The sequence below is a fragment of the Staurois parvus genome, unplaced genomic scaffold (genome assembly GCF_062004578.1).
Source record: "Staurois parvus isolate SC_StPar_1 unplaced genomic scaffold, SC_StPar_1.0 ptg000067l, whole genome shotgun sequence".
Lineage (NCBI taxonomy): Eukaryota > Metazoa > Chordata > Amphibia > Anura > Ranidae > Staurois > Staurois parvus.
Genome location: NW_028317863.1, coordinates 22,563 through 35,256, shown reverse-complemented (window position 1 = coordinate 35,256; position 12,694 = coordinate 22,563). Strand labels below are relative to the sequence as shown.

The 12,694-nt window shown below is 45.5% G+C and overlaps 1 protein-coding gene and 1 pseudogene across 1 annotated transcript; both read left to right on the top strand.

Annotated features, from left to right (window-relative positions):
• Nucleotides 1-480: 480 nt before the first annotated feature.
• On the top strand, nt 481-596 carry LOC149469571 (U2 spliceosomal RNA; annotated as a pseudogene).
• A 3,415-nt stretch (nt 597-4,011) lies between these two features.
• LOC149469570 (E3 ubiquitin/ISG15 ligase TRIM25-like) lies at nt 4,012-5,661 on the top strand. The gene has a single exon (XM_089668970.1). It carries the CDS (start codon nt 4,012-4,014, stop codon nt 5,536-5,538), a length of 1,527 nt encoding a protein of 508 aa, XP_089525096.1. The 3' UTR covers nt 5,539-5,661.
• Nucleotides 5,662-12,694: the final 7,033 nt, after the last annotated feature.

Sequence of the window (12,694 nt, the reverse complement as noted above, 5' to 3'; positions counted from 1 at the left end):
CAATAACGTCACCTGGGAGACTCGGACCTTTGTTTATATCAGCTCCTGGTCATTCATCAGGAGTGCAGCAACAGGACCACATGTGTTTTGGTGGGTGTTGGGTTTTTCTCTTTCGGCGGGTCAGCGGACGTCGGGCATCAGGATTGACATGGATCTACATCACTGAACGATGTGATTGAAGACAGATTTTGGGGCATTATTTTTATATTAAAATTCTTATTATATTAATATTATTATATGTTATTAAAGAAGGCTTGGAGATTCCCCACAACCAATGGGCCAGGGATATGGGGTGCCGCCTAGCAGCCCTAGGGTGATTGGTTTGAATCCCAACCACACCTCTACCTGCCTCGAGTTTGCATGTTCTCCATGTGTTACATGGGTTTCCTCCGGATAACCCGCTTTCCTCCCACACTCCAGAGACATACTGGTAGGTTAATTGGCTCCTGTCTAAATTGGCCCTAGTATATGTATGTATGAATTGCTTCTCGGCCTTTTGGCTAAGATCAAGTGTAGTATCTGTTCTTATCAGTGTCCAGTGGGGGTGCTCCCGGCCATTCTAGCTTTGCGGGGATGGCTGTTGTATAGTACCCTCACTGGTATGATGGGGTCCGGAAGGCTAGTACCGGAGGGACAGAAACCGGGGAGCGCCACAAGTTAAGCTGGGGCCCTGGGAGTAATTCCTCCGGGAAAACTGGAAAGACCCAGTACCTCCTGATTTGGACGGATCTACCTTGGTCTGGCCAGGGGCTGAGGAGGCAGAAAGTCCGCAAACACGGTGCCCCCTGAGTAGTCGCCTCAGGGGTGCTCTGAGTAGCACTTGGGTGTGGGACCCCACGTTGTGAATGAGTACATGGTCACTGCATTTAAAACACTTTTTGCACTGCGCCTCTAGGACCGGGCCTTTTGGCCAAGTCCTGGGCAATTTTTTTTTTGCTACAGGCCTCAGGGTCTGGTCAGTGCACAATTTGGGCACGACCACTTTTTATTATTTTTATAGATTTATTTAATTATTTATTTATCTTTTCTCACCCCACGTTTGTCACTTTTATTTATGTGTGTGTTTTTCTCACAGGATGGAGGGTGTGGGTCCTCGGGCCTGCCCTGAAGTCTAGGGGGAGGATGTGTGGCCTTTTGGTTCCTTCCTCCCCTGTCCCTGGGGGGTTTTCTCTTCGGGAGAGCCCCCTGACCAAGTACTGGATGTCCGGCTTCGGCTGGACATAAGGAAAGGTGGTCCACCAGGCCTTTTGGCCAGGAGGACCAAACGGGAACCTTGTCCCTGTCAGGAGCTTCGTGCCCCGGGGGATCAGGGTAGTGGTCCAACCCCTTCGGGGGTAGGACAAAGCACACCCCTAAGTGCACTTTTTGTGTGGTGTTTTTGCACTTGCACTTTTTTGTGAAACACTTACGGGTTTTTTCGTTCTAGTTTGCACGTTTACGGACTTAAGAAAAAAAAAATGTGTATGTATGAATGTGAGTTAGGGACCTTAGATTGTACGCCCCTCACATCACGACTGATGTGAATGTACAATATATATGTAAAGTGCTTCGTAAATTGAAGGCGTTATATAAGTACCTGAAATAAATACATAAAATAAGTAAACATGGTACCCTTCCAATCTGAGGGCATGTAGTCTGTTATGGGTCGAGAAGGGGGTAGGGGGGTTTTCACATTTATCCCCCCCCCCTTTCCTGGCCTGCCAGGCTGCATGCTTGGATAAGGACTGGTATGGATTATTGAAAGGGAATCCCCACCTTTTTTTTGCATGGGGTCCTCCTTAAAATTCAAACAAGACTGGTAGTAATTACAGGGAGAAACCCTATGCCGTTTTTTGTGTGTGATCTTGGATGTGTATAGATGTAAATTGGCCGCCTCTTAACATTTAAATGAGACCCAGGGGCAGACTGACAACTCATGGGGCCCCCGGGCAATAGGGGATCATGGGGCCCCTGTGTCCTTGCCCAAAGTCAAAAAAGCCTATGAAAAAGGTACCAGGGGCATCTCATGGGGCCCCCTACTGACCCCGGGCCCTCGGGCAGTGCCTGAGCTTCCAAATGGTCAGTCCACCCCTGATGAGACCCTCATATAGAAAAAAAGGTTTTCACTTCAAGCATTTTTACTTTTTTTTTTCTTTTTTGCTTTGGTACATGCCCCCAGGGCAGTTCCCAACCACCCCTCCTCTGTGCCTATTAGCCTAGAACAGGGGTCTCCAAACTTTCTAAACAAAAGGCCAGTGTACAGTCCTTCAGACATTAGGGGGGCCAGACTGTAGCCAGTAAGAGTAGAAAATGTCCCAGCGGGAGTAGACCATGTCCATGTGATCATTGGGAGTAAAAATGACATAGAACCCATGGTCAGTAGAACTAATAGTGCCCCATCATTGGTATTAGTGGGAGGAATTATGCCTCATCATTGGAGTCAGTGGAATAGTGCCCCATCATTGGAGTCAGTAGAAGCAATAGTGCCCCATCATTGGAGTCAGTAGAAGCAATAGTGCCCCATCATTGGAGTCAATGGGAGGAATAGTGCCCCATCATTCGTGTCCATAGAGGAAACACTGCCTTGGAGTTGATGTCAGTGTCAGGGAGCGAGGAGCCAAACACACAAGGAGGTGCAATTAAAGGTAGGTTTATTTACACAGAAACAAGGCAAGAGTCTATGCAAGTCCGACAGCAACAGCAGATGACTTGGTAGGACAGAAGTTCTCCTGCCGAGGTCGTCTTCCAGGATAATCAAGTCGAGAACCAGCGGGAATCATTGCCAAAGCCAGGGTCAGAAGCCAGGAAGAATGGTCGCCAGAGCCGGGGTCAGAAGCCAGGATGAATGGTCGCCAGAGCCGGGGTCAGAAGCCAGGAAGAATGGTCGCCAGAGCCGGGGTCAGAAGCCAGGAAGAATGGTCGCCAGAGCCGGGGTCAGAAGCCAGGAAGGATGGTCGCCAGAGCCGGGGTCAGAAGCCAGGAAGGATGGTCGCCAGAGCCGGGGTCAGAAGCCAGGAAGGATGGTCGCCAGAGCCGGGGTCAGAAGCCAGGAAGAATGGTCGCCAGAGCCAGGGTCAGAAGCCAGGAAGGAGGGTGCCAGAGCCAGGGTCAGAAGCCAGGAAGGATGGTCGCCAGAGCCGGGGTCAGAAGCCAGGAGGAGTCTTTGCCAAAGCCGAGTCGGTATCCAGGAGAGCAATGAGTTAACTGAACAGGAGCTTGCTGCTGTGCAACAGACAAGACACGAATGCAATGGACAGCTACAAACAGCAGACTTAAATGTGATAAGCCGCCACCTCCTGGGAGGAGCCGTAGAAGGCTGAAAGCATAAAGGATCCCACAATGCTTTGCAGACCTAAGATGGATGCCAGCACATGGAGCAGCACAAGCCCTGAGGAAAGGTAGGACCTTGATAGTCAGTGGGAGGAATGGTGCCTTTTGATTGTGGAAGAATTAGTTCTTCATGTCAGTAGGAGGACCAGTGACCCAAGGGCTGGATAAAGGTAAGTAAAGGGCCACATCTGGCCCATGGGTCGCAGTTTGGAGAATTTGCCATTACTGTTTTTTAACATGTGTCTCCTATTGACTTCAAATGGGGTTCGGATTAGGTTACCCTGAACCCGCCTCTGTCCCTTTTTCCTCGGTTCCCAGTTTCTTGCCTGATGTTTGGACGTGTCATAAATAAATGTATTATTTTGCTTCTTTTGTATACAGCAATAAACTTTTCATCCATCCCATAAATGACTGCATTTGTTATTTTGAAAATATTTAAAGGAAAGTAGAGATAAAAAAGCACTTATGGGTTTAATTAATCATCTTTGTTTATTGGTTGTTCAAGGTCCAGGTAACTGGAGACGTGTTCTTTGCCTTGTTTGTGCTTTATACTGTAAGGTGTTCCTGTTTGTGATCTCAGAAAGCTGTGAGGTATTTAGGAAGTGTTGACTTGATGAGTCAGTTCTTGGCAGATTACTTTCTGTATGTGTGGTTTATCAGAAGTCAACTTACATTCACTTTCATTTCTTGCTCATCTGCAACATGGCATCTGCTGACCTAAGACACGAGCTGAACTGCTCCATCTGCCTGGAAGTTTATAGGGATCCTGTAACTCTGAGGTGCGGACACAGTTTCTGCCAGGCCTGTATCCATCGTCTAATTCGTAAACAGGATGGGTCCAGAGTCTACACCTGTCCACAATGCAGACAACGATCAAAACCACCACTTAGGAAGAACATTGTGCTCAGTAGTATAGCAGAGAGATTCCATGCTGGTCCAGCAGGCAAGGGTGGGAAGTTTGTCTCCTGTACCTACTGTGACTTCCCTGTTCCAGCCATGAAGTCTTGTCAGCAATGTGAGACTTCCCTGTGTGCCGATCACCTGAGGAAACACAACGAGAAGGTGGAGCACATTTTACTGCCACCAACGGCTGATCCTGGAAAGAGAAGGTGTCCTGTCCATGGGAAGATCTTAGAATATTATTGCACTGAGGACTCCCTGTGTGTCTGCGCATCTTGCAGGTTGGATGGAGAACACAGAGGACACCAGATTGAGTCGTTGGAGGAGGCTTCTGGGAAGAAACTGAAACCTATGCTGGAGAAGGTGACTTTGGAGCGAGAAAAGATTAAAAAGAAAGTCCAGAGCCTTCAGGAACACAAGACAAAAGCTCAAGGAGTAGCCACCAAAGTAACACAGAGAGCCACTGCCGAGCTTGACAACATCAAGAAGCAGATGGAAGATCTCGAGAAAATGGTTCCAGAAGAGATCTCCAGATGGGAACAGCAGATTTCACAGACGATCTCTGATTTAAACCAACAGTTGGAAACAAAGATGGATGATCTATCCAGGAAGATTCATCATTTCGAGGGGCTACGTGACCTGGCTGACCCACTAACTATTTTACAAGATCAGGAATTAGACAAAGACTTGTGTGACACTGAGGAGGCACTGCCCGATGACCCTGAATTTCCTGATCTACAGGAGGATCTGATCTCAAGTTCGCTACGCAAATTATCTGACATAGTAACAAGTGCAAAGATGTGGATACAAAAACCTGCAGACATAATACTGGATATCTGCACAGCAGCTAATAATCTCTGGATATCAGACAACCTAAAAAGTGCCTTCAGGACAGAGATAGAACTGCCTTATCCAAAAACACCAGAGAGACTTCAGCACTGTGGGGTTCTAAGTCTTAGCAGCTTCTGCTCTTGGAGGCATTACTGGGAGGTGGACACCAGCCGGTCAGATAGCTGGAAAGTCGGTATGTGTTACCCTAGCATCAACCGGAAAAACCGTATCAGTATGATTGGACAGGACAATGACTCCTGGTGCTTGCGGAGGTGGAAGGATAACTATACCATGATGCATAACAGTGACCATATCCATCTATCTCACAAGCCTTCCAGCCATAAATTCCGTATCTATCTGAATTACGAGGACGGCCAGCTCTCCTTCTATGAGGTGGGAGACCCGATGAGACGTTTGCACACTTTCAAAGCCACTTTCTCCGAGCCCCTCCATGTTGTGCTTGGAGTCTTTCAAGGGTCCCTTACAATTAGTAACTAGAGGATTAGATATGGTGACTTGTACAGTATTTTCTGATGTAGGAGATCCTGGTGGTCTCTAAAAATGGCTACACTTGTATGTAAATAGACCTCAAGATGTCGAGTAAATAATTGTGATCAATAACTTAACTAGTCTTGAATTCAATGTTATAGTAAGGGTGTGCTTTGATGTCACAAGTTTTTTTTCAGTTTTACATGGAGTTGGGAAGGGAAGGAACCTTTATCAGTGTTTTTTGCTGGTTGTGTCGTTGTTGGGGAGATTACCCTCAAATTCTGTCCTGGTGACACAGCAGGAAATTTAGCAGTTCCATGAGCTTGGTCAACGTGAACCTGTCATTCCAGAGTCACTATCAAAGAAGGTCAGCCCTGTTAAAAAAAAAACATCTATACTTTCCAGAAATGTCACTCCTCCCGCAGCAGGAAGTGGTTCCTCCCACTGGCTCATACATCACTACAGGACATACAGTACAGGCCAGTGGTACAAACTACTGTGTGCCAGCAGTGGGATCAGATATTCAAGCCACCTAGAAGGGTTTAATACTGTATGTAGCGGTGAAGGACCAGTTTGGAGACATTGCCTGCCGAATAGGTAAATATGGGCTTTACAGGGTGGCCTTCTATTATACAGTAAGTGACTTGTGGTGACAGGCTCACTACAAATGTATTTTTTTATTTTCAGTTCTCATTCTACAGGTAACAATCGCATTAACTTAGTGAAATCTTTACCAAGTATTTACAGACCTGTTAGTGTAACTTCTATAGTTGGGAACAGGAGCGGACTGACCATTTGGAAACTCAGGCACTGCCCGAGGGCCCGGGGTCAGTAGGGGGCCCCATGAGATGCCCCTGGTACCTTTTTCATAGGCTTTTTTGAGTTTTGGCAAGGACACAGGGGCCCCATGATCCCCTATTGCCCGGGGGTCCCATGAGTTGTTAGTCCGCCCCTGGTTGGGAAGATACTGGAGCGTTTAATAAAAGACCACATAGATGAGTTCTTGCTGGAAAAAATATTTTAAGCAACCGACAGCATGGATTCATGAAAGACAGAAGTTGTCAAAGAAATCTGATATCTTTTTATGAGGAGGTGAGCAAAACCTTGCACAGAGGGGTGGTGGTGGACCTGGTATAATTGGACAGAGGGGTGGTGGTGGACCTGGTATAATTGGACAGAGGGGTGGTGGTGGACCTGGTATACTTGGACAGAGGGGTGACGGTGGACCTGGTATAATTGGACAGAGGGGTGGCGGTGGATGTGGTATAATTGGACAGAGGGGTGGCGGTGGATGTGGTATACTTGGACAGAGGGGTGGTGGTGGACGTGGTATACTTGGACAGAGGGGTGGCGGTGGACGTGGTATACTTGGACAGAGGGGTGGTGGTGGACGTGGTATACTTGGACAGAGGGGTGGCGGTGGACGTGGTATAATTGGACAGAGGGGTGGTGGTGGACGCGGTATACTTGGACAGAGGGGTGGCGGTGGACGTGGTATACTTGGACAGAGGGGTGGCGGTGGACGTGGTATACTTGGACAGAGGGGTGGCGGTGGACGTGGTATTCTTGGACAGAGGGGTGGCGGTGGACGTGGGTATACTTGGACAGAGGGGTGGTGGTGGACATAGTATACTTGGATAGAGGGGTGGCAGTTGACATGGTATACTTGGACAGAGGGGTGGCTGTGGACGTGGTATACTTGGATTTTGAAAAAAGTGTCTGATACAGATCCCCACACACGGCTTAATGTGTAAGGTGAAGGTGATTAGAGGAACTGAATTTATTCTCTACTGAGAAAAGGAGATTAAGGGGGGATATGATCTCCATGTATAATACATAAGGGGGGGATATGATCTCCATGTATAATACATAAGGGGGGATATGATCTCCATGTATAATACATAAGGGGGGATATGATCTCCATGTATAATACATAAGGGGGGATATGATCTCCATGTATAATACATAAGGGGGGATATGATCACCATGTATAATACATAAGGGGGGATATGATCACCATGTATAATACATAAGGGGGGATATGATCTCCATGTATAATACATAAGGGGGGATATGATCTCCATGTATAATACATAAGGGGGGATATGATCTCCATGTATAATACATAAGGGGGGATATGATCTCCATGTATAATACATAAGGGGGATATGATCTCCATGTATAATACATAAGGGGGGATATGATCTCCATGTATAATACATAAGGGGGGGATATGATCTCCATGTATAATACATAAGGGGGATATGATCACCATGTATAATACATAAGGGGGGATATGATCTCCGTGTATAATACATAAGGGGGATATGATCTCCATGTATAATACATAAGGGGGGGATATGATCTCCATGTATAATACATAAGGGGGATATGATCACCATGTATAATACATAAGGGGGGATATGATCTCCATGTATAATACATAAGGGGGATATGATCACCATGTATAATACATAAGGGGGGATATGATCTCCGTGTATAATAAATAAGGGGGATATGATCTCCGTGTATAATACATAAGGGGGGGATATGATCTCCGTGTATAATACATAAGGGGGAATATGATCACCATGTATAATACATAAGGGGGGATATGATCACCATGTATAATACATAAGGGGGGGATATGATATCCATTTATAATACATAAGGGGGGAGATATGATCTCCATGTATAATACATAAGGGGGGATATGATCTCCATGTATAATACATAAGGGGGGGTATGATCTCCATGTATAATACATAAGGGGGATATGATCTCCATGTATAATACATAAGGGGGGAGATGATTTCCATGTATAATACATAAGGGGGGGGGGGGGGATATGATCACCATGTATAATACATAAGGGGGGATATGATCTCCATGTATAATACATAAGGGTGGGATATGATATCCATGTATAATACATAAGGGGGGATATGATCTCCATGTATAATACATAAGGGGGGGATATGATCTCCATGTATAATACATAAGGGGGATATGATCTCCATGTATAATACATAAGGGGGGTATGATCTCCATGTATAATACATAAGGGGGGAGATGATCTCCATGTATAATACATAAGGGGGGGGGGATATGATCACCATGTATAATACATAAGGGGGGGATATGATCTCCATGTATAATACATAGGGGGATATGATCACCATGTATAATACATAAGGGGGGGGGGGATATGATCTCCATGTATGATACATAAGGGGGGATATGATCTCCATGTATAATACATAAGGGGGGATATGATCTCCATGTATAATACATAAGGGGGATATGATCTCCATGTATAATACATAAGGGGGGGATATGATCTCCATGTATAATACATAAGGGGGATATGATCACCATGTATAATACATAAGGGGGGATATGATCACCGTGTATAATACATAAGGGGGGATATGATCTCCGTGTATAATACATAAGGGGGGATATGATCTCCGTGTATAATACATAAGGGGGATATGATCTCCATGTATAATACATAAGGGGGATATGATCTCCATGTATAATACATAAGGGGGATATGATCTCCATGTATAATACATAAGGGGGGGATATGATCTCCATGTATAATACATAAGGGGGGATATGATCTCCATGTATAATACATAAGGGGGGATATGATCTCCATGTATAATACATAAGGGGGGGATATGATCTCCATGTATAATACATAAGGGGGATATGATCACCATGTATAATACATAAGGGGGGGGATATGATCTCCATGTATGATACATAAGGGGGGATATGATCTCCATGTATAATACATAAGGGGAGATATGTTCTCCATGTATAATACATAAGGGGGGGATATGATCTCCATGTATAATACATAAGGGGGATATGATCACCATGTATAATACATAAGGGGGGATATGATCTCCATGTATAATACATAAGGGGGGATATGATCTCCATGTATAATACATAAGGGGGATATGATCTCCATGTATAATACATAAGGGGGGATATGATCTCCATGTATATTACACAGGGGGGATATGATCACCATGTATAATACATAAGGGGGGGGATATGATCTCCATGTATAATACATAGGGGAGATATGATCTCCATGTATAACACATAAGGGGGGATATGATCACAGTGTATAATACATAAGGGGGATATGATCTCCATGTATAATACATAAGGGGGGATATGATCTCCATGTATAATACATAAGGGGGGATATGATCTCCATGTATAATACATAAGGGGGGATATGATCTCCATGTATAATACATAAGGGGGGATATGATCACCATGTATAATACATAAGGGGGATATGATCTCCATGTATAATATATAAGGGGGGATATGATCTCTATGTATAATACATAAGGGGGGATTTGATCTCCATGTATAATACATAGGGGGGATATGATCTCCATGTATAATACATAAGGGGGATATGATCTCCATGTATAATACATAAGGGGGGATATGATCTCCATGTATAATACATAAGGGGGGATATGATCTCCATGTATAATACATAAGGGGGGATATTATCTCCATGTATAATACATAAAACTCTATTATCATTTTGCTGAAATGTCATTGCAGCAACTCAGAATGGTCCTCAGTAGTTTGTATGGCCCCCACGTGCTTGTATGCATGCCTGACGTCGGGGGAGGTTCCTAATAGACCACGGATGGTGTCCTGGGGGATTTCCTCTCAGATCTGGACCAGGGCATCACTAAGCTCCTGGACAGTCTGAGGTGTAACCTGGTGGCGTCAGATGGACCGAAACATGACATCCCAGAGGTGTTCTATTGGATTTAGGTCAGGTGAGTGTGGGGGCCATTCAATGGTATCAATTCCTTCATCCTCCAGGAACTACCTGCATACTCTCACCACATGAGGCCAGTCATTGTTGTGCACCAGGAGGAACCCAGGACCCCCTGTACTAGTGTGGGGTCTGACAATGGGTCCAAGGATCTCATCCCGATACCTAATGGCAGTCAGGGTGTCATTGTCTAGCCTGTAGAGGTCTGTGTGTCCCTCCATGGATATGCCTCCCCAGACCATCACTGACCCACCACCAGAACGGTCATGCTGAACCATGTTACAGGCAGCAGAACGTTCTCCACGGCTTCTCCAGACCCTTTCACGTCTGTCACATGTGCTCAGGGGGAACCTGCTCTCATCTGAGAAAAGCACAGGGGGCCAGTGGTGGACCTGCCAAATATGGTGTTCAATGGCCAATGCCAATCCAGCTCTATGGTGCCTGGCAGTGAGCACAGGGCCCACTAGAGCACGTTGGGCCCTCAGGCCACCCTCATGAAGTCTGTTTCTGATTGTTTGGTCAGAGACATTCACACCAGTGGCCTGCTTGAGGTCATTTTGTAGGGCTCTGGCAGTGCTCATCGTATTCCTCCTTGCACAAAGGAGCAGATACCGGTCCTGCTGATGGGTTAGGGACCTTCTACTGCCCTGTCCAGCTCTCCTAGAGTAACTTCCTGTCTCCTGGGATCTCCTCCATGCTCTTGAGACTGTGCTGGGAGACACAGTAAACCTTCTGACAATGACACGTATTGATGTGCCATCCTGGAGGAGTTGGACTGCCTGTGCAACCTCTGTAGGGTCCAGGTATGGCCTCTTGCTACCAGTAGTGACACTGACCCTAGCCAAATGCAAAACGAATGAAAAACAGTCAGGAAAAATGAGTAGGGAAAAAATGTCAGTGTCCTCCACCTGTAAAACCATTCCTGTTTTGTGGGTTATCTCATTGTTGCCCATCTAGTGCACCTGTTGTTTATTTCATTAACACCAAAGCAGCTGAAACTGATTACCACCTCCTCTGCGACTTACCTGACCAGATCCATATCCCAGGAGTTTCATGGACTTGATGCTATTCTCTGATTAAAAAGTATTTCATTTTTTTGAGTGTACATTTTTTTTTAACCAGAGTTTAGTGTCACTTTAACATCAATCCAATTTCTGAAGATAGGTCCACTTGCTATACATAAGTTCTTCCAGTAGGTGTCAGCATTGGCTATATAAAAACCTTATAGAACCACATGGAAGAAGCTGAGTAGTTAGAGCTCTTGCTTTGCTGGGGGCTTAAAGCGGTAATAAACCCCAAATCAAAAATGTCACATATTGCAGCTTACCAATCATGAGATGTGGCGGCTGCATTCGTTTTCTTCTTTTAGGGTTTTTTCCCCCCTCTGTTTACACCTGGTGATCTGGCCAGTAGCACACCTCCTGTATTAGAGCGTCTCCACTCTGGAGAGAGGAACACAGGTGACACCTTTTAGGCAGCAGCATTGCTATCCTGGGGGGGGGGGGTGTGTGCCAGATGTACTATCAGATTTAGATACACTAACACATAGAAGCCAGACTCCAGCTAACACTTTATAAGAGGTTTTGTTCCTTACTGGGATAAAGGGGTTTTTTTGTTTGTTTTTTTTACAATACAGGGTGTTTTATTGTAAAAAGTAAAAACATTACAGCAGGGATAAAGGTTTTACATCTATAAATCAAAGCTGATCATTGTAAGCACCCCTGCCAGTGGTAAACGGTTTGTCTCATTCCTGTAAACAGATACATTCTGCCGGAGACCTTGTTCTTTTGAAAACCAACAGACTTACTGGCCGGATCACCAGGTGAGAATAGTAGAAAGAAAGCCTCTGTGATCTACAGAACCCCTCCCTACTATGTTACGCAGATGAGGAGAGGGGGAGGTGTTCTGTAGTCCCAGGGTGACAACGCTGCTTCTTCATAGATACAGGTCATTGAAAATGCGTTGTCACCCTAGAACAGGACGTTTGCTGCTGGTACAGAAAATACTTGTTGATCCAGCCAGAATTTCAGGATCCGTGTCCCTTCCTGTGAGCTGAACCGAGATTGCAAACAATGTTATCTTCTTTCCAAGTTATCATCTGTGTACTACAAATTCCTCTGTAATGGGGATGAGGAGGTGTTTGTAGTCCAAAACAGGAGGGCAGCCTAGGGTGACACCCTCTGTAGAAACATTAGTACGCTGAGAGAGCGTTGTCATACTAGGACAGGAAGTGCGTTACTGGCAGGATCACCAGGTGAAAATAAAAAGGAAAAAAGCCTGGAGAAAGAAAATGAATGCAGCCACCCCATCTAAGGACTGGTCAGCGGCAATATATTA